Source organism: Phoenix dactylifera, chromosome 11, assembly GCF_051530095.1.
Source record: "Phoenix dactylifera cultivar Ajwa chromosome 11, Ajwa_hap1_PhDact_Kaust_v1.1, whole genome shotgun sequence".
In the NCBI taxonomy this organism is placed as follows: domain Eukaryota; kingdom Viridiplantae; phylum Streptophyta; class Magnoliopsida; order Arecales; family Arecaceae; genus Phoenix; species Phoenix dactylifera.
This window is the reverse complement of record NC_143200.1, coordinates 5,689,612-5,716,476: the sequence shown is the minus strand read 5'-3', so window position 1 is coordinate 5,716,476 and position 26,865 is coordinate 5,689,612. Positions and strand designations below refer to the sequence as shown.

The 26,865-nt window shown below is 37.3% G+C and overlaps 1 protein-coding gene and 1 long non-coding RNA gene across 4 annotated transcripts; one reads left to right on the top strand and one right to left on the bottom strand.

Moving 5' to 3' along the window:
• Window positions 1–193: 193 nt before the first annotated feature.
• LOC120103815 (serine/threonine-protein kinase CDG1-like) lies at window positions 194–15,866 on the top strand. 2 transcript variants are annotated; one of them, XM_039117787.3, is made up of 9 exons: window positions 194–1,429; window positions 2,589–2,806; window positions 2,917–3,143; window positions 3,614–3,740; window positions 3,830–3,901; window positions 4,133–4,319; window positions 4,550–4,664; window positions 15,035–15,075; window positions 15,507–15,866. In XM_039117787.3, the coding sequence occupies exons 2-8, from the start codon at window positions 2,656–2,658 to the stop codon at window positions 15,071–15,073; spliced, it is 918 nt and encodes a 305-aa protein (XP_038973715.2). In that variant the 5' UTR covers window positions 194–1,429; window positions 2,589–2,655; the 3' UTR covers window positions 15,074–15,075; window positions 15,507–15,866. The 2 variants fall into 2 exon arrangements, with proteins under 2 accessions (XP_038973715.2, XP_038973714.2); XM_039117786.3 differs by lacking the exons at window positions 15,035–15,075; window positions 15,507–15,866 and adding an exon at window positions 14,185–14,730 and having other exon boundaries at window positions 197–324; window positions 594–1,429.
• A 1,367-nt stretch (window positions 15,867–17,233) lies between these two features.
• Window positions 17,234–20,232, bottom strand: LOC148700720 (uncharacterized). 2 transcript variants are annotated; one of them, XR_016397749.1, is made up of 4 exons: window positions 20,095–20,232; window positions 18,636–18,670; window positions 17,518–17,611; window positions 17,234–17,374 (listed from the first exon to the last, which is right to left on the bottom strand). It is a non-coding gene; the product is annotated as an uncharacterized LOC148700720 (long non-coding RNA). The 2 variants fall into 2 exon arrangements; XR_016397748.1 differs by lacking the exon at window positions 17,234–17,374 and having other exon boundaries at window positions 17,447–17,611.
• Between the last annotated feature and the right edge of the window lie 6,633 nt (window positions 20,233–26,865).

Sequence of the window (26,865 nt, the reverse complement as noted above, 5' to 3'; positions counted from 1 at the left end):
AAGGTATCTAATGGAGTGTTATGATTCTTATGAAACATGGAAGCCAAAAACCTTAGATTACTACTCATGGGCCGGGCTTGGCTTTCTTTTTAGGCCCAATCAAAACCAATGAATAGATTCAATTTTTGATACAGCTGTATTGCACTGTTACCTGATGCCTCCCCGTATAAAAAAGGAGACAAGGGACAACGGAGAAGAATCCAAGGACACACCAACCTCCTACTATTTTTAATCCCGTAAGATGTAAACAATACTTTGTGTGAGAGCCCAAACAAGAAAAAAAGAGTGGAGGGTTTGGGAGCAACCACTCCAGCAATCAGAAAGGTAGCCGTTATTTCTTTTCTCTTTTGCTTCGATTTTTCCGGTAGGAACTCTCTGTCGAAATAGCTGTCTTTCTGTGACAACAACCACCTTCCAGCTCTGAATACAAAACATCCTCTCCATATCTCCAACCCCCCTTACTTTTTCTTTTTTCCTTTTGATTTTTCTGTCCTTGCTTCTTCTGCTATAATTCTCTCAATTCAGATAAAAAAGACTAGATTTTTCCTCACCGGAATACGAAAAGATTAAATTTTTACTTCTACTGCCCGTAGTTCGAGAGGCCAGAGGACAGTTGGAGGGATGGGAAAGAGGAAGAGAGAGAAAGGAAAGATGTCCGCAGAAACCTCCAACTTGCAGCACCGGACAACCCCTTCTGAATGCTTTAACCTATAAAACAAACACCCTTTTCTCTCATTCCTTCCCCTTTTCCCTTTGTTTTTCTATCTCTATTCAGCTCCTCCTCCCTTTTGTTAATTGTTCTTTTTTCTTTCTTTTTTTGGTTGATGGGCATCACATTCTTGAGTTCCTCCCTGTCAATGGGTTTTTCTGGTCTTTTCTTTTGATGGGTTGGTGTGATTAGGCCTTGTGGAGAAGAAAGGAGTCTCTTTTTCTTTATTTGATTGGCATTGGTATGGGCTTGGTAGGGAAGTGAAGGAAGAAAGAAGAGGAAGAAGAAGGGGAGGAATTAACAACAAATAAAAACAAAGGAAAAGAGTCTTATGCGGAGTCGGCGCTGTGTCGCTGTCTGTCAGCATTGTCGGCATTTGAATTATGATTGGGAACAGGGGATTCAAATAAGTTATTCCGGCATTTAAGTACGGAGTGTGATGCCTAAACCTCAACTGGTCAGTCGGCCATAGCAAGCACCACCCACCGAAGGAAACGATCGAAGAGCTGGGATTCGGCGACAACTACTTGGGGCCAATCCTCAGCTGGACTTGGTGAAGTGGGCATATAGAGTGCTGTTCTGGGAGCAGGCATATCTTCATGCCAATATGGGCAAAAGATTTGGTTTTGGTGCATTAGCAATATGTGATTTAATCAGGATGATGAGCGAATGAAGCAATGCAATCACGAGCTGCAGACTTTTAGTTTTAGAAGGTTTCAGGTATTGAATTTTGTGTTTGTATTCTGTCAAGAAATTTTATTTTTCATTGTGTTTTTATGATCTTAGGAATGTAATATCCAAGTTTTTGATGAGACAAACTAAGTTGGATTAATGTGATTGAAGCTATATCTTGATGCCCATCCATTTCTTTTTGGTAAGAAAAAAGTTGGATGCCCGTATGAGGCTGAATATGGGAAATGTACCTCTTCTGGTTCTCATTCTGCTAGTACTGGCAAGGATATTTGGGCCTTAAAATGTAATGAAAATGCAGTCTAAGAACTGTTACGAATCTATTGTAATTTGATTGTAGACATGCAGAAGCTTTTTTGTGCATCCAACAAGTGCTTTCAAACATTTATTTTATATTGCTCATGATTGTTCGTTGAATCTCTAGTTGCTCCATTACTATAATGCATTATCCTTCTGTATTTTGGATTTGAATGATTTATAGAGGCTGATATTCTGATATCATTTGCTTTGTTTCTTCCTACTTTATGTCCAAATGTGCATGATTACATTGAATTTTCTTCAAGTGATACAGTTATGTCATATTCACCACAAACTTTTTCATTTAAATTTTCATCAAGACATACCTTCACTAGTGTTGCCTAATGTCATAAAATAAAGTGATGGCTTGCTTAATCTTGGTCATCTGAAAGAATAAAAAAAAAAGTGATTCATGATTACATCTTTTTCATGAAATATGTTGGATTTGTCAAAAGAACCTTCATGAGAATTGTTGCTGACAAGTGACAACAATTTTGCCATTATATAAATTTGCAAATATTCTTCTTCATCTTTTATCAAAAGAATATCGTTAAACTGATTTTTATATGAGCTTACTGCTTTGAGTTCAATGTACTAATCTAATATAATTGATAAAGATAACAATTCAGTATCTGATATATGTTAAAGCTTCTAGAAGTGTTAGTTATATTATGAGATTGACTGATTTCACAAATAAAATTTCTGTCTTCTCTAAATAACAAAAATACTCATTTTTCTATAAGTGGCCATTGAGTTCACCGACAGAAATTTATCCTAGGTGATTTACCAAAGGAAAGAAATTTATGCAAGTCAAAATGCTGATTTTAATTGCTTCCAGTACATTGTTTTTCTTGGTTTCAGTTATAACTTGGTTTAGTCCATTATATTCTAGGTTCAATGTCTAGAGAGGCAGACTTCCCTGCCACTGTTCCACTGTACTGAGGTGGATCCCATACTAAATGTCAGGGCATCTTGCAGCAGCTCTTGGAGGTGCTGCAGGAGCCGTGGCATTGGTTGGGATAGTGGTTATTTTTGTATGGTACTGCCTATTGCGTAACAGGGGTGTCTCGAGAACTTCAGAGACGAATTCATCAGAACCATCTCTACAAGGTACTAGTTGTTGTTCCAAGAGCTGTTTTATTTATTTATTTAAGGGAAGGCTTCTGTTCTGAAGAAAATGATGGCAGACCAGTATTCTGCTCTCTTGAACTTTTCGGCAGGACAAAGTATTGAATTGCCTTTCCGTGGAGGTGTCTCTTACCCACCAGACTTTCAAGGAGCAAGATGTTTTAAACTGGAGGAATTAAGTGTGGCTACAAAGAATTTCAGCAATATCAATCTTATCGGTTATGGAATGTTTGGAGAAGTCTACAAGGGTTTGCTTCATGATGGGATGGTTGCTATTAAGAGAAGGCCATCTGCTCCAAGTCAGGAATTTATTGAAGAGGTAACAATGGCCTCTGTCATTAGTGGTGAATATTAGAGCATTGAACACTTGGATGCAGACACTGTGCATGGGCACTTTAGTTGCCAAACTGAATAGACTATATAGAACTAATGAAATTATGAAAATACTAAATATCTGATACATTTTATTTTTGGAATTTGGGATCTCTTCAAATTTATTATTTTTTCATTACTTTTCTAACATCCAAGTAAACTTGATAAAATTTTACATTTTTAACGTAAATTATTTTTGACCTGGCTGGCATATCCAGTAAGTAACTTAGTGGCTAATTTTCATGGTAAATAACTTAATAGCAACATTTGGCAAGATACTGCATGAGTGAGCAGGCACCGAGGAGCATGACAAAAAAGGAAGCCTCAGACTTGTTCTCTTTCTCAATTTCCTTTTATCTGTGCTTGTTTTGTATTCAACGAAACATTTTATAGTTTTCTGACCAAGTTGTCTTTTAGGTACATTTCCTATCATCTATTCGGCATAGGAATCTTGTGAGTCTTTTGGGTTACTGCCAGGAAAATGACATGCAAATGCTCATCTATGAGTATATACCAAATGGCAGTGTTTCCACTCACTTATATGGTGACCTATTCTTCACTTGCACTTATTGTACATTTCCTATGTGAATTAAGGACATATCAGTTAGAAATACTGCAACTTTTGTTATGCAGGTTCTGGTCAGGTGGCAAGCGCCAGGCTAGAATTCAAGCACAGGCTCTCGATAGCCCATGGGGCAGCTAAAGGTGATTATTTGCAAAATCACCGAGTATTGGTGGTTTTCCTGGTATTGGTTTATTCCTAGTGAAGTAGAAAAGTGTTCAACTCCACCTTGTGGATAATTTTTCTCTCATCATATGTACTATTTTCTGACAGCCCTTACTCTTGAGATTGTTAGCTGTTCCTTATGGAGTACAAGTGTCTTTAAGAAATGTTGTCCCAGAACCTGAATTTTGATGCTGCTTTCCGTTCGTCAGGTCTGGGTGTTCTGCATTCTCTGAATCCTCCTCTGGTACATACGAACTTCAAAACAGCAAATGTGCTTGTAGATGAGGATTTCATACCAAAAGTTGCAGATGCTGGGCTTCGAAGCTTGCTTGATCGAATTGATGAAGCTGGTCCATCTTCCCGAATGACAACAGATGATCCTTTCCTTGATCCTGAGTACTCACCTTCCTGGAACTATTAAAAACTGAAATTTACTGCTGAGATAAATAAGCAAAATAGAAACTTTTTGTGAAAATGAAGAGTAATGATTATTATTTTTATGTTGACCATATACTGTTAGTAGCTAAATTCTTAATCCTATCGAAGTAAAAAATAAAATGTATTCTTAACAAACATATCCTATCATGACATTAATTTGACTGTATTATCTTTTGTTATCTGCATAGGGTCAAGGAATCTGGAAGATTTTCTGTAAGGAGTGATGTATATAGTTTCGGAGTGTTTCTTCTGGAGTTAGTAAGCGGGCGGGAAGCTAGATCTGACCAAAGTATCATCGAATTGGTACTCAGCAGACTTCACTATATTAGTAGTGCTGCTAAAATTAAGTTATTTCACTAGATATGAATGGAACTGCAATTCAATCATGTGCTTCAATCTAGAAAATAAAGATGATGAAGAATGTGCTTACCGTTTAAATATCTATTGCTCTTTGGAATCATTCAGTGCCCGTCGTACATATATGTTGTTGTGGTTGCTGTTGGATATCTAGTAGCATTTTATAGTATACTTTTCTAGTAACATTTAACAACTCTGTAATCTAGGAAAGAAATATACAGTTCCACTTGGTTCTCCAACCGGTTACTTACTTAAATTTTCATTCTAAAGATTTGAAATTATTTCAGTATGTTTTTTCTGTGTATGGTTTGTAATTGGATACTATCAAAGATGATATTATCAGATCAAGAGTCATTGACTGCTATTCTCACTCCATAATTAGCTCTTTATTCTTCAGCCTTCATTATGTTCACCTTTGCTTCCTTCTTTATCTATGAAAAGATTGATATCGTCACCTTACAAAGCCAAAGATTGGGTCTGCTCACCATATATGAAGGTTGCAAAGATATGTTGATTAAAGGTCAAATATACAGGCATAGGAAGATGTAATTTCTTGGGGACAATGTCAAAATAAGGAAAGATAATTTTACTCCATTAAACTATATTCTCTTTTGAGTAAAATTAATTTCTCTACCATGGAAAAACTCATGCTTTCTAAAAGTTACACTCTAACCTAAAAAGCTAAAATAAATTTAAACATAAGTAAATCATAAACATGTATCATATCTATTCTTCTTACTTTATTATCCAACCTACTATTAATGGTTGAATAGGTATTTCACAAATTCTATTCTCTGATTCTATATTCAAAATAATTCTTTCTCAAGGTTATCAGATTGTATTAAGATTTGGAGAGATATAAAAAGGCAGTGGGAACTATTAGTATAGTTGGGATATAAGTTGGGACACCCATAAATACAGGAAGAATCAAATGAAGGCAATCCCACTTTGATGAAAATGTCATCTAGATTTTAAGAAAGGCACCCTTTCCTCTAGACTTGTTGCATTACACTTAAGCTGATGTTAAGGGGAACCTCTTTTCTCAAAACATAATTGGGGAGACTAGTCTCTGCTTATCATACCAAAACAAGAAAAATGATACTCTAAAATAACAATTTATTTTAATGATGAAAACAATGAATACTATTTTCTCATTCAACCAATAATAGGACTTCCACAATCTCTATTGCTTTAGCTTTCACTTCTTATGAAACAACAGGCATATTGTTTAATCTATTTGTTTCCTTCTTTAGTTTGTGGTAACAACAAATTTATTTTACATTTTTTGGCCCAAAACTAGCTCTAACCCTAATAATATTTGTAAAACAACACAGAATAAGAAATGGATCCTGATTGTTGTTTCTGCGCCAACTCCCAATAATGTGTTAGCATGGTACATACCTGTATTGTACTGGACTGGCACTAACCAATACCAGTCCCAATGCCAATATCGAGATCCTAAATCTTGACAGTATGGGATACAAATAACAAGGTTTAAAATAGAAGCTATTTTAGCATTATTATGATTGTTACAATGGGTCCTTTTTTTACAGTATATATGTTAGCTCTCATGCACATGCAAAGCACATGTTTATTTAAGGAGCTTTTGATTGGTGTTCGTAACTGCATCAATTAAAATTGCTCAATAGATATACTCGGTTTAGAAGTAGATGCTGGCACTTGGATAGGCTTTATAATTTCCAATTCAATTAGAAACCTAACATAAGTATCAGAGAGAGAGAGAGATGGATAGGTTTCTAAATCCCAATCTATTAGGGAACCAAAGCGATAGATTAGAAAGAGGGAAACTTTATTATTTTTTATTGTAATATTATGTACATGTTGCTCGAATAGAGGGAGGGAAAGGGAGAGAGGTGGTGAGGCCTCATGGCTTCACTGATAGGTGACTTGCTCGAAAAGTTTATGCTGCGATAGTTAATGATTGATACCAAAGTTTAAATAACAACCATTTCCAGTAGCTATTCCATTATAACAGCCATTATATCATGCAGATAGCTAATAATACTGGACATTTTTAATGTTCATCTGAACAAAACATGTTTTAGATTCTAATATCTAGGTCAGCTAGAACAAAATAATCTTTTGTTTGGAATCTAGTGGCTTGTAAGTAATTCTGTAACTTTACTGTTTTAATGGCTTAATAATGGGCAAATAGCCAATATGTTATTTCTAAATACGTTCAGTTCAGGTAAAACTAGGTAAATAACTGTCAGTGCTTTGTTATAAGGTACATAATGATTTTTTAGGGACTGTTGTCTGGGAATATCAACATTTTTTGAAACCTAGGGATAAAGACTTTTTGGAAAGGATCCATATCTGAGATCAATGTCAGATTGGTGGATCCAATCTCTCAAGTCATAGCCCTTATATAGAGAGAACACAAAAGACAAGACGATAACAAGAATAAACCATGCTAATTTATAATTGGAGGGAATAGGACAAATGATAAGGACTAACTACTACATTGAAAGTGAATCTTGAAGCCTTGGTCGAATCAGTATAAAGTTCAAGAGTTGACAAATTTTCCTTACGAAAAATAAGACAATTTGAGGGAAAAAGTTAGTGCTAAGAGCAAGAAAGCCAAACTTGTCCTAAGATCCAATTGTATTATAGGTTAACGTCTCAACTAGAAGTGGGGAGAGAATAAACTGGCACTCTGCTTGTAATATGGATTTGTAATGAGAGGGAGGGGAATTGAGAAACTCTATACAAATTAGATATTAGTATTTACATATATAGGAAAGATGATCACGCTAAACTTTAATTCTTAAAACTAATGGTATTTTGGGTAGAAAAGTAGAAAATAACATCTTCTCAAAAAAATTTCAAAACTCCTATCCTTTATATACAAGTATAGAAGAAGTTAAATATAGAGGTTGAAGCGAGCATCTTTGCCAAGATCTTCAACACTTTCACGACTCATGATGACCATTATCGTGAAGTTCTATTGCTTTTTTGCAGCCAATATGGTAATTGCCATGCCTAGAATTTATGTGGTTTGTTGTCTCGAGACATGACATAGGAAGTGAGTCGTTATTGAGTTGGAGAAAAAGAGGAAACCAACAACTGGTAAAAGTTATTCTTTTTCTTTGAGGAATATGCCAAAAATAAAGAGAGGAATGCCACCTACCATTTAGGAATCCAACAAGGGCATCCGAGGCTCCAATCATTGTGGGGTCTGAAGAGGGTCAGTTATATGCAGCCTTCCCCTACGTACAGAGAGGCTATTTCCATGTTTCGAAGCTATGACATCAATGTCATAATGGAACAACATTACCATTGTGCCAAGGCTCTTCTTCATTAGGAATCCAATAACAAGGCTAGGAAATGATACTTAGAAGAAATCCATCTTCCAAGAAGAGAAAACAAGCTTTTCTTCATAAATTCATCCACTCAATTGACCCACCCCCTTCATTATATGGTTACAAATTATATAAGCATATGCATGCAAATGTTGCGACTACAACACTTTTTGAAGGAACAACATATGAATCGAGAAACCATAACAAAAGAGACTCCCCAAAAGCCAGATGTGGAATTTAACCTAACCAGCCATACTTAATACAAATGCATTATCACTAGTAGATGGAAAAATCTCTTCTAAATATTTTACTATATATAAACTAAGCTCTCTCATGATGGCTGTTGACATTCAACTCTCTTACTCGTGGACATATGATAAAGGAAATCTGTAAATGAACAAAGAAAAAAGAAAAACAAAAAACAAAATCGACTTTCTTACCTCTCTAATGCAATCACATGAGAAAAAGAAGTTCCACAAAGAAGAGAACCAAAATGGACCACCTCACCTCTAATGCAATCAATTGGGAAGAAAATATGGGAAAACAATCTTGAGAAATTGCAACTTCCAAATTCCAAATCCCAAGATATTAGCATCTTTGCTGACTCTTGCTCTTCACTAATCATTATCTAGATCTACATTACCTAATTCAGTGGTTTGCTTAGTATGAATTTAGTTTCACAAACAAAATTCTCGACCTTCAAAAACCCAATGTGATGGGGGTAGGATTAGAAAATGTATTTCTAAGCGTTAAAATAAATATTTTAACTTTGGTTCTACAAATGCCTGATTACTGGAATCCAATTCCTCCTAAGAAATAATCGATGATAACAATGACAAATAATGGATGTTATAAGAATTTAAGTCTGTCCATTTAAGTTTAAATCTGTTTAAATTTTCTTTTCTTTTCTAAGTAAGTTTTTAGTTGAGTGATCTTTGGAAGTCTCTCCTTACTTTCCCTAAAAGTTGCTTTTCAGGTGCATGTTAAGTACAAAATGAAAATTCACTAGGTTTAGTATTGGCAACTTAGTCACCAACCTCTCTCATGTATGGTATTGAGTGTTGTAGGGACACCAACCCCCCTATGCGATGTTGTAGGAGCATGCACATAACCAAGCCTCCTCATAGTGTTAGTCTGCTTTCTCTATGACCTTTTGTAGTCCTTGCCTAGGCCCTTAAACCCACCGTATATTTGGAACCTTGCTTTAACCTACTTCTTGAAATCTTTGGCTATTCAATGTCTTGATTTTTACAACAATTTGCCAACCCTTTTGAGTTTCCATCCGATGCCTAAAATTCATAATTTGAGCTGGACCTCTAATTCTCATCCACTTGGTGATATTCCTCAAATAAAATCTCCTCTTTTACAAAATGTAGTGAATTCTATTGTGCATTCATACATTTGGTACCAATTCACATGACACCTATACCCCCAGTGATTTAGGTAATGCAAATCAAAATGGAGGGATAACAATCATCCAACCTATGACTTCAAGACTTGAGCAATATGGCTCATATCATCTATTACATACCTCTTGTACTAGCCTGTACTGTCCATATTGATACAGGGTACTGGCATCGCCAACTAATACCCTATGTCAGTACAAGAGTGTACATTGTATGTATGTACCAGCTAGTGACCAATGGGGGCCCATATCGTAATATTTTAAACCATGATATACCCCTCATCTCATGCTTATCAGACTTGCTAAGCAAGATTTTGTTTTATTTGGTAACTTGCTAAGCAAGATTTTGTTTTTTTGGTAACTTGCTAAGCAAGATTGTAATGCTTAGATTTGGTTTTGTCCCTTGGGAAGTGTTTTGATTACGGCATGTTTGGCGGCTTCTATAGTTTTGTTCTGAGCTTTTCAGTTTCAATCAAAACATTTAAGAAAAATCTAAAAAATGCAAAAAAATCAATGCAAGCTATTTTCCATCATTTGACTGTGTTTAAGTTTTCTAGGATCATATTATATAGAGTTTAGGTAGTTTTGGGCTGAAATTAATCTATGTTGAATTATAATTTATAATTGTATCACATGAATGGATTAAGCTTTTAAGTAAAATATTAAATATCAATCAACAAAACAAGCACAAAATAACAAGACAGGTACATAGGAGTATGAAATAAATTAGGTTTGTCTATTCAATACCATATACTATTGCAAGGTGGTTCACGCAAATGATAGTGGCCAGCATCATTATCGTCAGCAGGATGTGTGTGGGAGTACTGATAGAGATGAGGATAATGATGGCCCACCACCCATCCAAGTAGTTATGAAATATTTCATTTGTTGTATACAAAAAATAGTATTTTTTGGAAATATATCATATTTAGTTGTTCACAATAACCTTTCTAAAGTACTACAAGGAGGGCCATTAGAAGCCTTGGCCGTTAAGAATTACATTTGTTATGTATCCTTCTTTTACCTCAAGGAGGAAAAAAAAATCCTTTCAAAATCGGTATATATAGTTGATGTACTAACAAAGAAATGACAAAAATACGATAACCAAAGTCAAACCAATGCTTTTAAAAGAATATCTAAATCAATGAAACTAGATACTTAGGGTTAATTTTGGTTTGGTCTCATCCAAAATTGATGAGTTTCATTTCCATCAAAACTTAAAACCTTGATGCTAAGATGTGGTCTAATAATCAATCATAAATGCGACTTCTTGGAGAACTTGTAAACATTTTTTTGCCTAGCTAAATTTATCTTCAAATTGAAGCAATTTTAGAACTGATGTGTGGTGCATATTTAGTGTTAGGCTTTTTCCATCGATAAGAGTTCATCCTTTAGTCCGTTTATTTTTATCATGAGGTAAGGTTGTCACACTGCCTAGGTGAGGACAAGCAGTGGATCCCTTGTATGTCCGAGGCGGGTGCGTAGGCGCTTAGGTGGCCGCTTAGGAAGGAAAGACCACCAAGCTTTATATGTGGATATATATATACACATAGATACATACTTTTTTCACGATATATGGCATTATTGAAACCTATTTTTCATGCTTAAAAGTCAAGGATGAGAATAGCAAAAGCATTGCTACCATTGCAGTAGCCAATAGGCTGCAAAACATAGCCAGGTAGCTAGCACCTAGCAAGCATTAAAAGGAGGAGGGCAGGAAGCAGTAGCCAACTAGCTGCAGGGCCACAACCAACAACCATTAAGAAGGAGGCAAGCAAAATAAAAAGGAAAAAAAAATGGAAGAATAGCTAGATGGAGTAGGAGTAGAAGTAAAAGAGGAAGAAAAATTAGAGGAAGGAGAAGAAGATGAAGATTGATCCCCAAAAAAAGAAAGAAACAAAGATATAGAAACTTGGCACTAGTGCTGGCCACCGCAGTGGCTGCTTCCACTCATCATTGCTGATGAACCTGTAGTCACTGTTGATCAGACCACTGGCTACTACTAGGTTGGCCGTAGAGGCTGCTACTAGGTTAAAGGGAGCCTTCCTTGCCCTTCCTCATATCCCATATGGGGATCAAATAGGGAAAGGAAACTGGAAGATAAACTCTTGAAGATGCAAGGTTTAAGCATGCTAGGCCTATGCAGCTAGCCAAATTAAGCACCTGGAACCTAGGCACCTAGGCAGCCACTTTAAACAATACCATGAGGATTGAAGAACTTATGTGATGGGGGACCATCCATCAATATGGAATCTAGGCGCACTTCTGTTAAGCACAAATATAAAAATTAGATATTTTATTTTATTTAGAATTTAGGGAATTTTATTTATATTGAGAATTAGAATTTTGTGGATGCTAGAATTAGAATTTTATATGGATTCTAATATTTTATCTTTATGCAAACTCTTATTAGGGTTTTGGGTTGTCTATATAAACCTATTGCTATGTCAATTGAGGATAGGGATTGAATTTTTAAGATCACAGAATATCGAGATATCCCCTTTCTCTCTCTTTGCCTTATTCTCTCTGCTTCTTCTCCTTGTTCTTCTTTTCTCTTCCCTCTACTTCTTCTCCCTCTGTCATGCATCATTATGATGTAACCTTACAGACATTTTTTTACTGTGCTACTTTGATTCTTTTTCCTTTGTTAGACACTCAACCATCAAATACTTCTATATGTAAGGTTCATAGTATTCTTACACCTTTTGATTCATACTTTTATAAGTTGCTTATCATTGGGGATATTGGATTCCACTCATCTAGTTTGCATGGGATCATGAGGATTTTTAAAACCTCGAATGGGAATAAAATTATGGCAAATAATGGGATGCTTGTCATCATAATATTGTCCCAACTTGGAAATAAGCACACGATGCTTATGAACAAACCTACATAAAAGAATCCATGTAGTATTCTACTTGATTTTCCTTGTGTTAAAATATGAATTTTGTATTTTCATTTGGTTCCTTATCATCGATAGGAGGTCAGTCCAATGTAAGTTATTTTTTCTTCACAACCTTTTGATGAGAAAGACCACATCTCATGGTAACTTGGGATGTCTTAGATATGTGAGAAGTATCATCATGTACCAAAGCATCATGGCATGCAAGATCCCTTGTAGAAGTTGATCTTTTCTTCTTAGGATGTCCAATTTGATGTCATGAAAGTCATGTTCCATGATGGCCTATGCTTTGATACCAATTGACGTTAGAAGCAAGTTGATTGAATTGGACAAAAGGTGGTAAAACAAGAGCTGGTAAAAATTAATTTTCTCTACGGAGTTCAGCAAAAATTTTGAAAAAAAAGATAGAAATGCAACCTACCCTGAAGAACCCACAAAGAAATCTAGGCAAAAGGTCACTAGAAGAAATCCTCTGCTAAGAAAATAAATTTTCTTTCATTCATTCATTAACTTAAAACCCACCCAATACATTGCCATACAATTATAAGAAAATGCATTTGAACATAAGTGACAATGACACTATCCAAGGAGACAACACATGAAGCGAGAAGACATAACAAGTTTTCAAAATAAAGACCCCTAGATATCAAAATATGGGAGTAAAAACCACCCATATTTAATGCTCGCACATGGTCTAGGAATATGGAAGGGTCTGTCCAAAATACTAGTATAATCAATCATAGTGCCACTTTGCAGAAAATTGAGATCATCATTTTCTTAGCTAAATGTTCTTTGGCTTGGACTGATTTAGGGCTAGGTGCATAGATGCTGGAGTGTCAAGATAAGTCTTTGCAACAATCTTAAGAAGAGGCAATGAAAGCTTGATGGTATTGTAATATTCTATGCTGATGCTAACAAGTGACTATATTTATCTATTTAGAATGGCCAACTAGATTTGGGGTGATGATGAGGAGATCTTGCCATTTTACGGGTGAAGTTGTTCAATTCATACTCACTTACTTTTCTGAAGTAGAATCTTGGAATGGCAACAAAGGTGGCTGACCTCTTTGCTTCAATCGATCAGCGATCTAAAGAGAGAGAAATGGTTACCATTTTTTGAAGAAAAATAAACTAGACTTTATTCTGGGATATGCCAGGATGGTGGACTTGGTCAAGGTGGTGTGATGTCTGGCGTGTTAGTTGGTCATGTTTCTGCAGTGAATTTTCTTATTTTGTTGTTTGGGATTGGTTGATATTCATATAGAGTGTGCCTTCTCATTTTTGGGGAAAGATATATATCTAATTACATTTTTTTAAAGGAAATCGAAGAACATAAACCTTTTTCCTGCTGAATAAGAATCTTCATCCTTAGCATAAGGACTATATTTTAAACGTCGACTATGTTCAGAAAAAACGATGCTTTCCCACATACTTACCGTATTTCACTACTGGTCACATGACATTTCCACCATCATACTTGCATTGGATAGTTTTTGACTTTAGACCTTGTATTTATGTAATTTGTTAGCTACGATCCATGCATGGAGCAGCTTGGGAGCTCTAGTCCGTAACCACCACCTAGGAGTTCTTGGTATATTTAGCATGAGAAGTAGACCTCTTGCCAAGTCTGCTGCCTGTGAGACCAGGCCTTGGTTTTATGTGCATTATCTGTGTGGAAATTTTAATTCAGTTAACAGACTAATACAGCTTCAAACTGAGAACTCAACTCGGCAGTTTAATTTTGTCCGATTCTTGTCTATATCTGTAGTGCAAATTTTGCAATTTTGGATTCAGAAATTGCAGGTTTCTTGATAAAACTATCATTTGGTTCTGAAGGCACAAAAATATCAGGAGCCAAGTAATATTTCTACCCTTGTCGATCAGAGAATGGGCAGCAGTTTTACCTCTGAAGGAATGAGGGAGTTCCTGCGGCTAATAGCTTGGTGTGTGAAACCATCTAGCCAGAGACGTCCACCCATGAATTATGTGGAGTTGGAACTCGACCGGATACATGAGAAAGAAATGAGCCTGACCACCATAATGCCTGAAGGCAGTACAACTGTGACTCTTGGAAGCCAGCTGTTTACTACAACATAATTGAGAATATTACCTATTCTGTCTAAACTGTATATCAGCTCTATGAGCATGGTTTTGAAATTGTAGAGTGGATTATCAGCCTGCAAGTTAAGTGTATAGAAAGAACAGCTGTATAATTCCTTTATTTTTTTTCACCATAAATATTTGGAGAGTCATGTTGTACAAAAATTCTTTTTGTTGTTATATCTCATTTGTATGATTGTTGCTGTTGTTGGTTTGAAGTTCATGTATGTTTGTTACCTGGAAATGGTCTAAGTCTAATGAAAATTTTGGACACTTTTAATAGTTTTTTAGTCTCTCTTTTCTTTATCACTGCCTCCAGTGGTATTTAGTCTGCTCTCCATCCTATCATATGAATGGCTGAATTTTTTTGTATCTTTAGAAGCAAATTTCAGTCTTCACTGACATCTTGAGTTGATCTTTTGATGGCTGCTTTAAGATGCACTAATCTCAGGTAGGGATTAACCCGAAAACAGATCTCATTCTTTTTGGTTTGCACTGTCAGGCTGTGAGTGCATTACTTTATATGAAAGATTGAAGTTTTCTTGTGTTTCCTAAGTACAATTGTTTGTAATTTTCTTCCTTTCAGGTACTTAGGAATTTCATGAAGGCACTTCAAGCACTCTAGCAGTATGTCCTCTCTCTCTCTTCTAACATATCCATTTCTCTATTTCCATTGTTGTTGATAATTACATTTCTTTTGATCACCAATATGCATATGCATTTTTATCCCATTATTTAGCTGTCTTTTTTCTATTAGCACTATATCTAGTACTGTCAAATTCAGTATTTCTGACAGAATCCCCACTCAAAAAAAGAGATATGGACATTTCTAAATTTCTATATCTCAAAAGTAAAAAGATAAAAGCAGAGAGAAGCTTTTGTGCGGAAGTCCCCTCATGCTGCTTGTTGGAGGCCTCATCCTATCATTCTTCTACTTGCCCCTATATCCTGATTTTTTTTCATTTACATTATCGTAGGATTTGTGCTACCTTATGAAATTTAATTGAATTTGAAATTACATCTTTCTGAAACCTTGTTCTCATGTTTCACTCTGTTAGGTTGCGCATCTTTAATTTCATCTACTTGTGCATATAAAAGCCATCACTCGATAAATTTCTGAAGCTCCATGTTAGTGACCATGATTTGTAAATTAATTTCAGTACAATGTTATAATTTGGAAACACTTTGTTAGTGATGTAACCTTGAACATGTAATTGAAAGGAAAAGAAGGAATGTAGAACTAACCATCTTGTTTGTTTGTTCAGTGCAACAGCAGGATGTGGTAGTTCCTAGGATAAGTAAGATCTACCTGCAAATGTGGTGCAGTTTAGATCTTCTGTAATATTGTTCTACACTATAGAATCTTTGTTTGCATTTATTTATCATATTTTATTTTGGAGTGAAAAGGTTGCCTGAAATTGGATAGCAAGGGCAGTGGGATGGCTGTCTGTGCAATGGAAAGTAACTTATTTTTTTTCAGAAGGTAACTTAACTGAAGTTACTGATTGTTTTGTGACATATAGATTGTGGGATTTTAATGCTTGACCAAACTTTTCAAAGTTTCTCATCTTTTGAGTTACATCCTTTCGGCATGAGTTGCATGCTCTGAACATTGACGTAAAAACTACTTAAGTATTGATTGCTCCAAACATTATAATTCACAAGCCAATCTGTGGGTTGATTTGTGTAACTATGATGTGCAACTTAGACTATAGTTAAAATTTAAAGTAATGTTGTAACTTGGCATGTATTTAGGAGTTGTTTCCTTTTCTGCACCTTTTTCATTTTCTTTTTATTTTTTTTGAGGGAAGGATGGGGAGAAGCCCATCAAATTCAACAAGAAAATGAATAAGTGTACAATTAGGCAAAACAGTTGAACAGTGATAGGTTATAAAAAGAAGGTTGAGAGGGAGGAGGAAAAGGAAGAAGGGAAAAAAGGGTGAAGTGGCCAAGAAAGACCATCTATAGAAGGCCTTATCTCTGTCCACCAAATTCCACAATGACATCCAACGAGATGCGTGGTATGAGATCCCCAAAGACTCAAATTTGTGAGAGCCAAAGGGATTACCTTTCTTCCTAACATTCTCATCCCTCCAGCTAGACCAAGAGAGATTCAACATTGAAAGTCTTGTTTCTTATACTCCATCCATTCAACATGTCTCTCTGAAACTACTTTGCGAATCGGCATTTGCTGCACTCTTTTCATTGGCTTCGGAGTTAGAAACATATAAAACTTTAGTGTTACAAATAAATCTCACTTTTTAGAAACCAAATGATGAAGACAGTCTCAAATGAGTCTCCTAAACATAAGATAAAAAATAGCTTTATGCCTAGTCCCCTTGGGTTGCTTTCGTCTCCACCTTGTACACCTTGTACGTTGCCATGGTCATTGCCGCCATCCATGTAGCTGCTGAAACAATAGGATGGTGCCTGCCACAACTGTGACCCATTAAGTGATGCACCAGGTTCGAATGTCAGCACGTAATTTCTTAGTCTTGTTACATCATCATCATCATCAGGTGTTAGAGAGAGCATCATCACTAGTTTACATGTAGAGGCACACGATCATATGTGATTCATGAGATGATCAGTGAGATGAGGTCTACATTAGCCCAAATACCTGGACTCCCGGTTTTGTTATACATAAATAACTAGAGCCATAATAAGTTGCCTCTAAATACATATCAACATAACTACATAAGCACCATGGAAGTTCAAACTATATCCCAAACTAAGAAGGGCAATTATAGAAACCAAATTATGTCAAATATCTGGTGCATGGAGAACATCATGTAGGAGTAAGGTACAACCACTATGTAGCACCAACTTGCAGATGCCAATCCCTTTTATTCCAACTCTTGAATTATCTTCTATATATATCCACCAGCTGTCAGGATTGATTTGATGGTACCACGCCACAGCTCCCCTGTCACGCCCCAAATTCGGATCATGACACGGCCGTGCTATTGCCAAGTTAAGCATACAATAACACGCAGCCTTTTTAAAACTTCAATTACTAAACAACTATATTCATGAAAGTCATTAAATGTTCAGGTATTAAATCCATACATAGCTTCTAAAAACAACATCATCATTTAATATTTTATTATTCCCATAACCCTGAGGCTTGTCACGCTCCTTGTTCCTAGCATCTCCTATTCATCTGTAAGAACATAAATACATGGGTGTGAGCTATAAAGCTCAGTAAGTAACAATGCATAATCTTATCAGATCAAGCATAATATTTTTCATACTAGTGCATTATTTTAAGAAACTAAAGAATTATAATAAAGTAAACATTTCATATAATCAAATCTTTGCCATAATCAAACTAGTTATAAAACTATGCCTGTCCATTCATGCAACTTCATAAATATGATTATGCATCATAAAACTTTTGCCATTTATGCAACATAAAACTTTTGCCATTTATGCAACATAAAACTTTTGCCATTTATGCAACATAAAACTTTTGCCATTTATGCAACATAAAACTTTTGCCATTTATGCAACATAAAACTTTTGCCATTTATGCAACATAAAACTTTTGCCATTATTCCATACTTTGAAATTCATACTCTCAGATGGTAGTGTAGCTATGGCCGCTCTTATTCCCACGGCAAGGCCTTTACCACTGCAGGGTCATCTTCCAGTTACTATTACCCACTGGCAGGGGTCGTAAAGCCAAGTTACTTTTACCCACTGGCGGGGGTCATATGCCTAGTTACTGTTACCCACTGGCGGGGGTCATACATAGCGATCTGAGAGTTCTTAAAACATATCATGCTTTTCATAAATCTCATTTCATAGAAACATTGGAAAGTGAATAATGGCATCATGCTAAATCAAACTCATGATTATGCTGAAAACTTTATTTTTTTTCCATGCATCTTTCTACATCATCATAGTCATGTGTACATAATATAATAATAATAATAATGATGGATGCTATGTATCCAAAATCATGTAATCATTTGCTAACACATGCTTGATCTTAATTTTGTGGAAACATAAATAATCATATACAAATTCATAATCAAGTAATCACAAGTATTTGATAAAATATAAGATTATATCAGGTACTCTTTCCACAATTCTTATACATAATTCCAATTGCATAAATAATACTTTTTCATCTTATAAAACATGATACATGATCCATAATAAGATTAAGGCAGGTTACTTACCTTAATTTGCCCATCAAATGCCAATTCTCCAATACCTAGCAAGATCATTAAATTACATGTCACTTACACATTTAATTTCTATTTATTTATAATCTTAAAATCATTTACAACCCATCCATAGGACTCAATTTCATTTTCGGGTCCATAGCCTAGTCTAATTTCTGGTTCAGGCCCATGGCCCAATTCAATTTCTGGTTCTGGTCTAATTTACTTCCTAGTTCGGGTTTGATTTAATTTCTGGCTCAGGTCTGATTCAGCTTCTGGTTCAGGTCTGAGCCAATTCCACTTCTGGTTTAGACCAAATTGCCCCCTGGTTCAGGTCTGGGCCCATTTGCATTCAGGCCCGATGTTTAATTGGGTTCTCGATCAGGCTCTTGGCCTGATTCAATTACTGGGCCCACTTATATTCAGGCCCAAAAATACTATTGATTAATTTATAATTATACCTTATCAGTTCTAATTAATTTAAAGAGAACCTAGCCTCAAACTATATTCAATATAGTCCCTATATTAAAATTTGAGCTCTTCAGGCCCAGTTAGTTTTGGTTTTAAGAACACTGGGCTCGGACCAGGGCCCAACCTGGCCTCAGGCTTCTAAAGCCAAATTTATTTGAAGCCCACTCCGGAATCAGGTCCATTTCGGCCCACAGCCATTTTTTTATTTATTTTTTTTTCTTCTTTTCTTTTCTTTCTTTTCTTCTTTTCCTTTCTTTTCCTTTTTCTTTCTTTTTCTTCTCTTCTCCCTTCCCGAAGCTTCTTCTCCTCCTTTCTTCCTCCCGTTCCGATCTCCCCTCCCTCTTCTTCTCCTCTCTTCCCATGGGGCAAGGGGCAAGCTCGGAAATGCTCGGGAGGAAGCCGACCCGGAATCGGTGGCGCTGCGGCCACGGTCCGATCCGCAGCAGCCGCGGCCCGACTGGCCGCTCTCCTCCACCTCCGATGGAGGAGATAGGGCACAGGCACTTTTCGAGGAGCAGAGAAACCAGCCGAAGCTGGTGGTGAATGCAGGGTGTGCGGCCACACCCAGGGTGCCCGCACAGCCCACGGCCGGCTCTGCGACTGCCGCCCGTGGTCAACCCGATGGCGTCCACGACTGGGAGATGGGAGAATCCTCTTCACTTTCTTCTTCTCCGGTCACCTCCGGCTGAGATCAAACCGATTCCACCCATGGGAATCGGATTTGCATGAGCCGAGGACCCTTCCATGGTATGTTTGCATTTTAGGATTTTAGACCTAGGGTTTTGATTGCAGTGGTAAAAGCCATGATCAGATGAAGGAGAAAGATCTTTGGCCAATGTCAGATCACGAGTGAGATCTCCCCCCTTCCTCCACTGCATCTTATTCCTACCCTTCCTTTTCTTCTTTTGATCTCTTCTATTTCGTTGTCTCTCTGTTTTGTTGTTCCATGATTAAACTAGATCGACCGAATGTAACTCATGAACATTGGTGATAAGAAATTTACCTAGCTCCTAGGAGCTGTGAATCCTTTCCGGCGAGCCACTGTGTCTCCTCCGGCGGCTCAGTTATGGTGCCGAGCTGGGGGTGTCTCCTCCTCCGCCGCTCCCGATCCAGCTCCTTGTAGCAGGAGAAAGAGGGAGTGAGAGGCAGTGAGAGGGTGAGAGATGAAGCATCTCTGAGAAGACTCCTAGGTTCTTATAGCCCTGGTGTGGGGGAGTGAGGGAGAAGAATGGTGGTGATCGTGGCTGTCAGGCGGTTGTAACCGCCTCAGCTGGCGATCACCACCTCTGGGTCTCCAGATGGGCCGGCCATGTTGGGCTTGGCCCATTAGCTCACTGTCTTATGGGCTGGTTTTCACATCCCCTATCTCTAGCTCCATGATCTATGGCTCCTGAGCTTACAGTCCGACTTGATTCACTAAGCAAAAAACAATTAGAAACATAAGTATAATTTAGTAAAATGGAGCAAGAATATACCTTTTTCAGTTCAATGCATTCACGCGCAAAGTAACTCGGCTTACCACAATTGTAGCAGCACATCTTGACCTTGCCCTTTTTACCATCGAGCTTGCTTCTCTTGCGCCGGTTAGCCTTGCTAAAGTAAGATGCTCACCCTTTCTCCTTACCCATTTTGGAGAATTACCAACCTCTCTTGCGCTTGAAATTGGAAGCCTTGTGTGAGTTAGATTCAGCTATATAAGCTAGCCCGAAAGATTTAGCTGCCTTGGGGAACTCATCTTCTAGTTTCAAATAATGCACTATTTCTTGAAAAGTCTTTATATTGTCATTGTGCATCAGCTCTTGAGTGGGGATCTAATCATAGCTTGAACCTGTTACTCATCAAGGAGGGTATGGCCAGCTGCCTTCAACTCCGTTTTCATGTTTGACATCTCCCCAAGATGTTGTCTTACAGTATGATTTGTGTGCTTTTTGTAGGAGCCAAACTTGATTGTAAACCTCCTTAGCTTAGCAACTGAAGGACCCCGAAACTTTTCTTTCAGGACAAGCCATTTTTTCTAAGTTGTGTCATACTCCTCAAACTCACACATGAGATTATCCTACATACTGGTCAGCAACATTATGTAAGCAATGTTGTTCTCTCTTCTAATAAGCCTCATGATTCCTTTTATGTTGAGCAGAAGTACCTTGCTCAGGCTCAGCCATGGTATGGTTGGTGTCTCCAAAACCTCTAGTTCCTCAAAGATGTAGTAAACTTTTTGGTGCCAAATATCATAATTATCACCATTCAACTTATCACCCTTGTTCAACTCAGCCGCAACATTCTTGTTCAACTTAGCTACATAGAGACAATATACACAAGAAAAACTAGCACAAACAAAAATATCCAATATGTTACACACCCGCCCCCCCATATATATATTATATATATATATATATATATATATATATATATATATATATATATATATATATATATATATATATATATATATATATATATATATATTATATCGAGCAAACACGAACTAGACCAATGATAACCTAACATAAGACACAAAATTGAAAGTTCACTATGCTCCCAATCATCTTCCATGTTCAAATGTCTAGACCATGAGAACTATTTGCACACCAAAAATTAAGTTCTAGATGAGAACTTTCTTTGAATTCTACCAACATTAGAACTCCTAGTTAATAATATATTTGCATAGTGTATTTAAGGTTCATCTTATAACTTCTGAATTCTTCAAAAATAATATGCATTCCTTGGTCCATTTTTCATCATATGCATATGAGAGAGAGTATTTATATGTAAGCATATTATATACTATTGATGGGAGGCAAAATGGATCGTCCTACTCTAGCGTGGAATCATCCAATTCCTGCCAAGCAGACCTCAGAGTCGAGTAGGCCAGGCCTTAATCCCGCTGAGAGCCAGGCCGACCTTAAACCCCGCCGAAGGCTGATCTGACCTCGACCAGAGGCCAGGCCGATCTCAGCCCCCGTCGAAGGCCGAGCCGACCTCGTCAAGCACATGCCGTGGTCTCCAAGCTTGCCGCGCCTACGCTCGCACATGTGGCTAAACATCCCAGCCTAACCAGCTCCTTTCCACGAACCATTGCTTGCTGGACATGCCATGACATGCCAACCAAGGACCATGCCTTGCTACCCCAGCCACGCTTGCTACCAAGAGCCATACCCTGCCACACCAGCCAACACCATGCCGTGCACAAGGACTGCCCAAACTGTGTGCCTCAAGTGAGCCCTGGCCTTGGCCACACGCCACATGGCCAAGACCATCTTCTTCCATGATGAGGATGGATCATGCCTTAGCCACCTGGGCACTCTTGTGAGGACTATAAATAATTCATATCAAAAACACTCAGGGACTTTTCTCCCAAAAAATTCTGGATCAACTCTAACTTAGCCATCAGAGGGTATTTGCTGGAATCTCCAGCCAAGGCTTTGTGCAGATACCTCGGAGCACAGGAGGTGGCCCTCTTTCTCCGTCCCGGTCAGCGTCTTCTCGGCTTCCTCCGGCGTGGTCACCCTCAGGCCAAATTTCAACCCTAAATGCTATACTAATATTATAACATTTAACAACAAATCTCATGGATAAATATTCTCCTTTAAATATAATTTATTTGCAGCGCCCAACCGTGCGAAATGAACGCTATCATGCACGGGGTTGCATGCTGTCACCTGGAAACCCAACTAGATCTAAAAAACCAACACAAATAGTTCTCATCATTATAGCCTGGAAAAGTAGAAATGGTGAATATTCACGGGCAGGGACGGCCTAGGCGGTCGCGTGACACTCCGATTTAAAGACTCTTAGCTTTAAATATATTGAAGCCCCCAAAAGACTCTTAGCTATAAATGCAGCATTGAGGCCCCAAAATCTAAAGACTCTTAGCTATAAATACATTGAGGCCTCTAAATAATTTTCAAATATATTTATTATTGTTATTAGTGAGTTCGTCTTAGGCCTTCAAATTTATTGTGCCGCTTTTGCTAACTTGTTAGATAAATTGGCAAGATGGTGAACAAAAGCATAAACCGACACAATGAGCGACAGGCAGCAACCTGCTTTTCACACGTTAGATATGAGGTTTATATTAAATTTTATTAAACTAGTAATTTATCACACATCAAGCACCTGGCAACTTATTTTTTCTTTGCATGCTTCCCTTATGCATGGAGGAATTCAACATAAGTGAACAAGGATAGAAATATGATTGGTTAAGAGGAAAAGAGAATCAAAATTGAAGTTCAAATCGTAACTCATTGGGGAATTATACCCCGCATGAGCCTTGCAGTTATTTATCTACTGTCTAGGATCTACATTCACAAGATATTTGGGCATGGCTAGGAATAAGAATTCAAACACTATTATCAAGCTTCCTCTATAAACTTCTAATAAAACTATCCAGCAATAAAGATTGATCATACTCCTTCTGGTATCCCTCATGATCTTTTGAATAGTTCATCTACATGTTTGAAACCCACTTCTAAAATTTCTTCTGTTGGTCATTATGAGGAGCCGTGTGGGTGTGTGTTTAGTCTCAAATCGATTATTCGCTGGAAAGATTTTAGATACTTATATAAAATCAAGAAATCCAAATAATACTTTTCGGTTATCTATTTTGAGTGAGGTCTTAAGTTATTACAAATAGTATAAACCGACCCATAACATATGTGAACTATGCAACACTGCAGCACAGATCTATTGAGACTGACCACGGATCGATTATAGTGCTTGTGATTAGTGGTGCTTGTGATTAGATTTGAACCCTTAGTCTGATGGGGACGTCGGGGCTTAAACGGAGAGAGTATGTAAGGACCCGTGCAGGCACATATTTAGTCTGTTTAATTGGGGACAGTATGTGAGGACGCGTATAAAGTTATTTGTTGGATTCATATCACACAAAATTTCAGATTGCCTTGCTTCATGCTAATCAATATTGTTATGGTTCATGTTCATTTCTAAGTCCCTTTGTCACAACCAGTGGAAAAACAAAACCATGGAATAAAAGAGAAAGAGAACAAAAAAAAAAAAGAAAAGAAACTGCCGTTAAAAATCATTGCCATGGTCAGATGTTCGTTTATCACAGTAAGTGAAATTAAAAAACTGTTGCCTGTGGAACATAACAAGGACATGCCACCACCTAGTAAGACATAAAGGCAGTCAAATGAAAACGTAAAGGAGCCTGAAAATGTTAAAATACATAAGGCGCTTAAACCTTCAATAGGTAAAGTAACAACAATCATCCCAATACCAATTGCTGAAAACCACAGTTTAAACCCTTTTTTTTTGAAAAAATTAAGTTGCATGAATATTGCTGCTATACATGTACTCCATCATTTCCATTTGCAAAACCAAGATACCAGGAAACTGTGGAAATGGTGCCATTGCAGCAAATAATAGTACAAATAGTTAAATTTACACATAGACAATTAAACACAATTTCCACACGTAACACGAGATAATTATCTGGATCTTAATGAAGATAATTTGATAAACAAAAGATCAAGTACCTACTAAATGAAGAAAATGAAAAAGAAATCATCAAAATTCTCTACAAAACAATCTTGATCTCAGCAATGTGCATATGAGATGCCTTGAAGATCTTGAGGTGACATAGACATGGATCGCATGGTAGAATCAAGGAAAAAGTAATTCCTAGCAATGATCCCTTGAGCATTTGGTAAAGATTTGTACTAAACATAACGTAGACATGGAGGCTGGTGATGATCTTACAGAAGAAATAATCACAAAAAAAAGAGAAAATAGTAAAAGAAAGAAACGTTGTGTAACTAATTGCTAAGATAATGATCACTTACTACTCCTCAAAGGTAGGTCTATCAACTTGATATGAAAACAATCTTCTTACTGATTCTTAAACAAAGTTTATGAAACTCTTGGGAGCTCTTCCTTCATGGCTATCTAGTCTCAAATAGGTTTGTTGTCCTTGGTTTGCTTTTTCCAAGTTAGAAAGATAATCTTATTTGTAATAAGCTGATTTTTACTCAAATAACCACTTGTTATAGTGTTTCTAAATAACATGGTTTTTGCTGCTAATGTTTTTTAAATTAATTTGATTAACAATACATGGTTTGATGGTTAAGATGCGAGGAAAATATAACCAATCTTATTCCTATCTAGTTAGGGTCAGCTTCTTGAGCTGCATATCATTATTTTATCCCCCGTTACCGACAGGAAGAATGCTTAAATTGTTTAAGCAATCAATAAACTTAGTGCGAACCTTCGTCAAAAATAGATTACACAAGCTAAGAAACGATCCAAAATTAGAGTCATACCCTCTTTATAGTTGTCAAATAAATCCATTCAAAAAAAGTTCTCAACCAAAAAATTCTCTAATTGCTAGTGTGACTGTATATCAAACATTAGATACCTCACAAAAACAAGAAACCGCGGCAACCAAAAAAAGGGTGAAAGGAAGAAAAGAAGATGACAATTGAAAGCCCTGACAAAGACGAATTGGGGATAGACTCATGGACGACGCTTCATCGCAAATGATGCTTCCTCGCATGGAGTCTCTCGCATGGGGAGTTGGCTAGGCTGGACTGAGGAGCATTATCGTCCTCAAATTTCAGCCCAACATTGTTGCTCCAGAATGATCTTGGAAACATGTCCTCAAGAACAGGTTTAACTACAACTGTTTGGAAGATGATTTTAGAAGTGAAGGTGATTTAAAATCACTACTATATAGAATCACGAGAGTGCAACTAAATATAGTGCTCATCACTTTTCGTTGATCTTGAAGCCATCACTCCATGCTAGGTACCCCTTTGATAAGATTAAAGAATATATGGACTAGCAGTGTACTAGGTGCCGAAATTAGCTGTATCGTCACAATGCACTAAATGAATTGATGGAACTCTGTTTGGTCTCTTAACCAGTGGACTTTTTGGCATGATGTGGAATTGTGGATAGTTTATTTTAATTACTTTCTTGCCATTCGTGACTTTTGAACCTAGCATGACATTGACCATGGTTGTTGGAATGTCAACAACACTTACAATCGGGAGAGAAATTGGATGCTCGTTGGAGGGTTGCTACTTGCTAGAGAAGGATCTCATCGAAGTGGAGGGTCACCCAACGATCTCATCCGACATGGGTTGGTGATGGGTGGGCTAGGAGAGTTAGGGATTTTGCCCTAATTCCTAACATTGGTCGGCCCTCGTTATGCTGAAGGGCATTTTGATGAATGATCATTAATGGTTCATCGGCTCACATCAAAAGTTAAGAGGTTTAATTAAAAATTTTTAAATAAAAAGGGATGCAGGTGCAAAGGGTTGAAAGTTGATGGTGCCAACGTGTAATTTTATGTATTAAAACCTAGCCGGGAAAGAAAAGCCTGGGACGGAGGGACCTTTCAGGTCAAACATGTTTTCCGTGAAACTAATGGGACTGCAGACTGGGTGGCTAATTATTCAGCTAATTATTCTATATCCCATGAGTTGGAGATGGGAAGCTGTTCTTAGCATTTTGGGAAAAAAAAGAAAAAAAGAAAGAAGGCCTGGCAGCTTTAACGGTAGAATCTTCTACGTACAAAGCATAAAGATGCGTATGAGGACACTTTTATCAACCGTTCATTTCTTCCATTCAAAGCCGGGAGCCAGCATGGCAGATAGAGGGAGGATGGATCTGGAGGATGCGGATTCACCCGCGTGTGGCGCTCTTCATCTGGAAGGTAGCGTGGGGCTGCCTACCGACCAGGAGCTTACTGACACGGCGAGGGGTGAGGATCACTCAGTATTGTGACGAGTGTACGGAGACGGAGGAGACGATG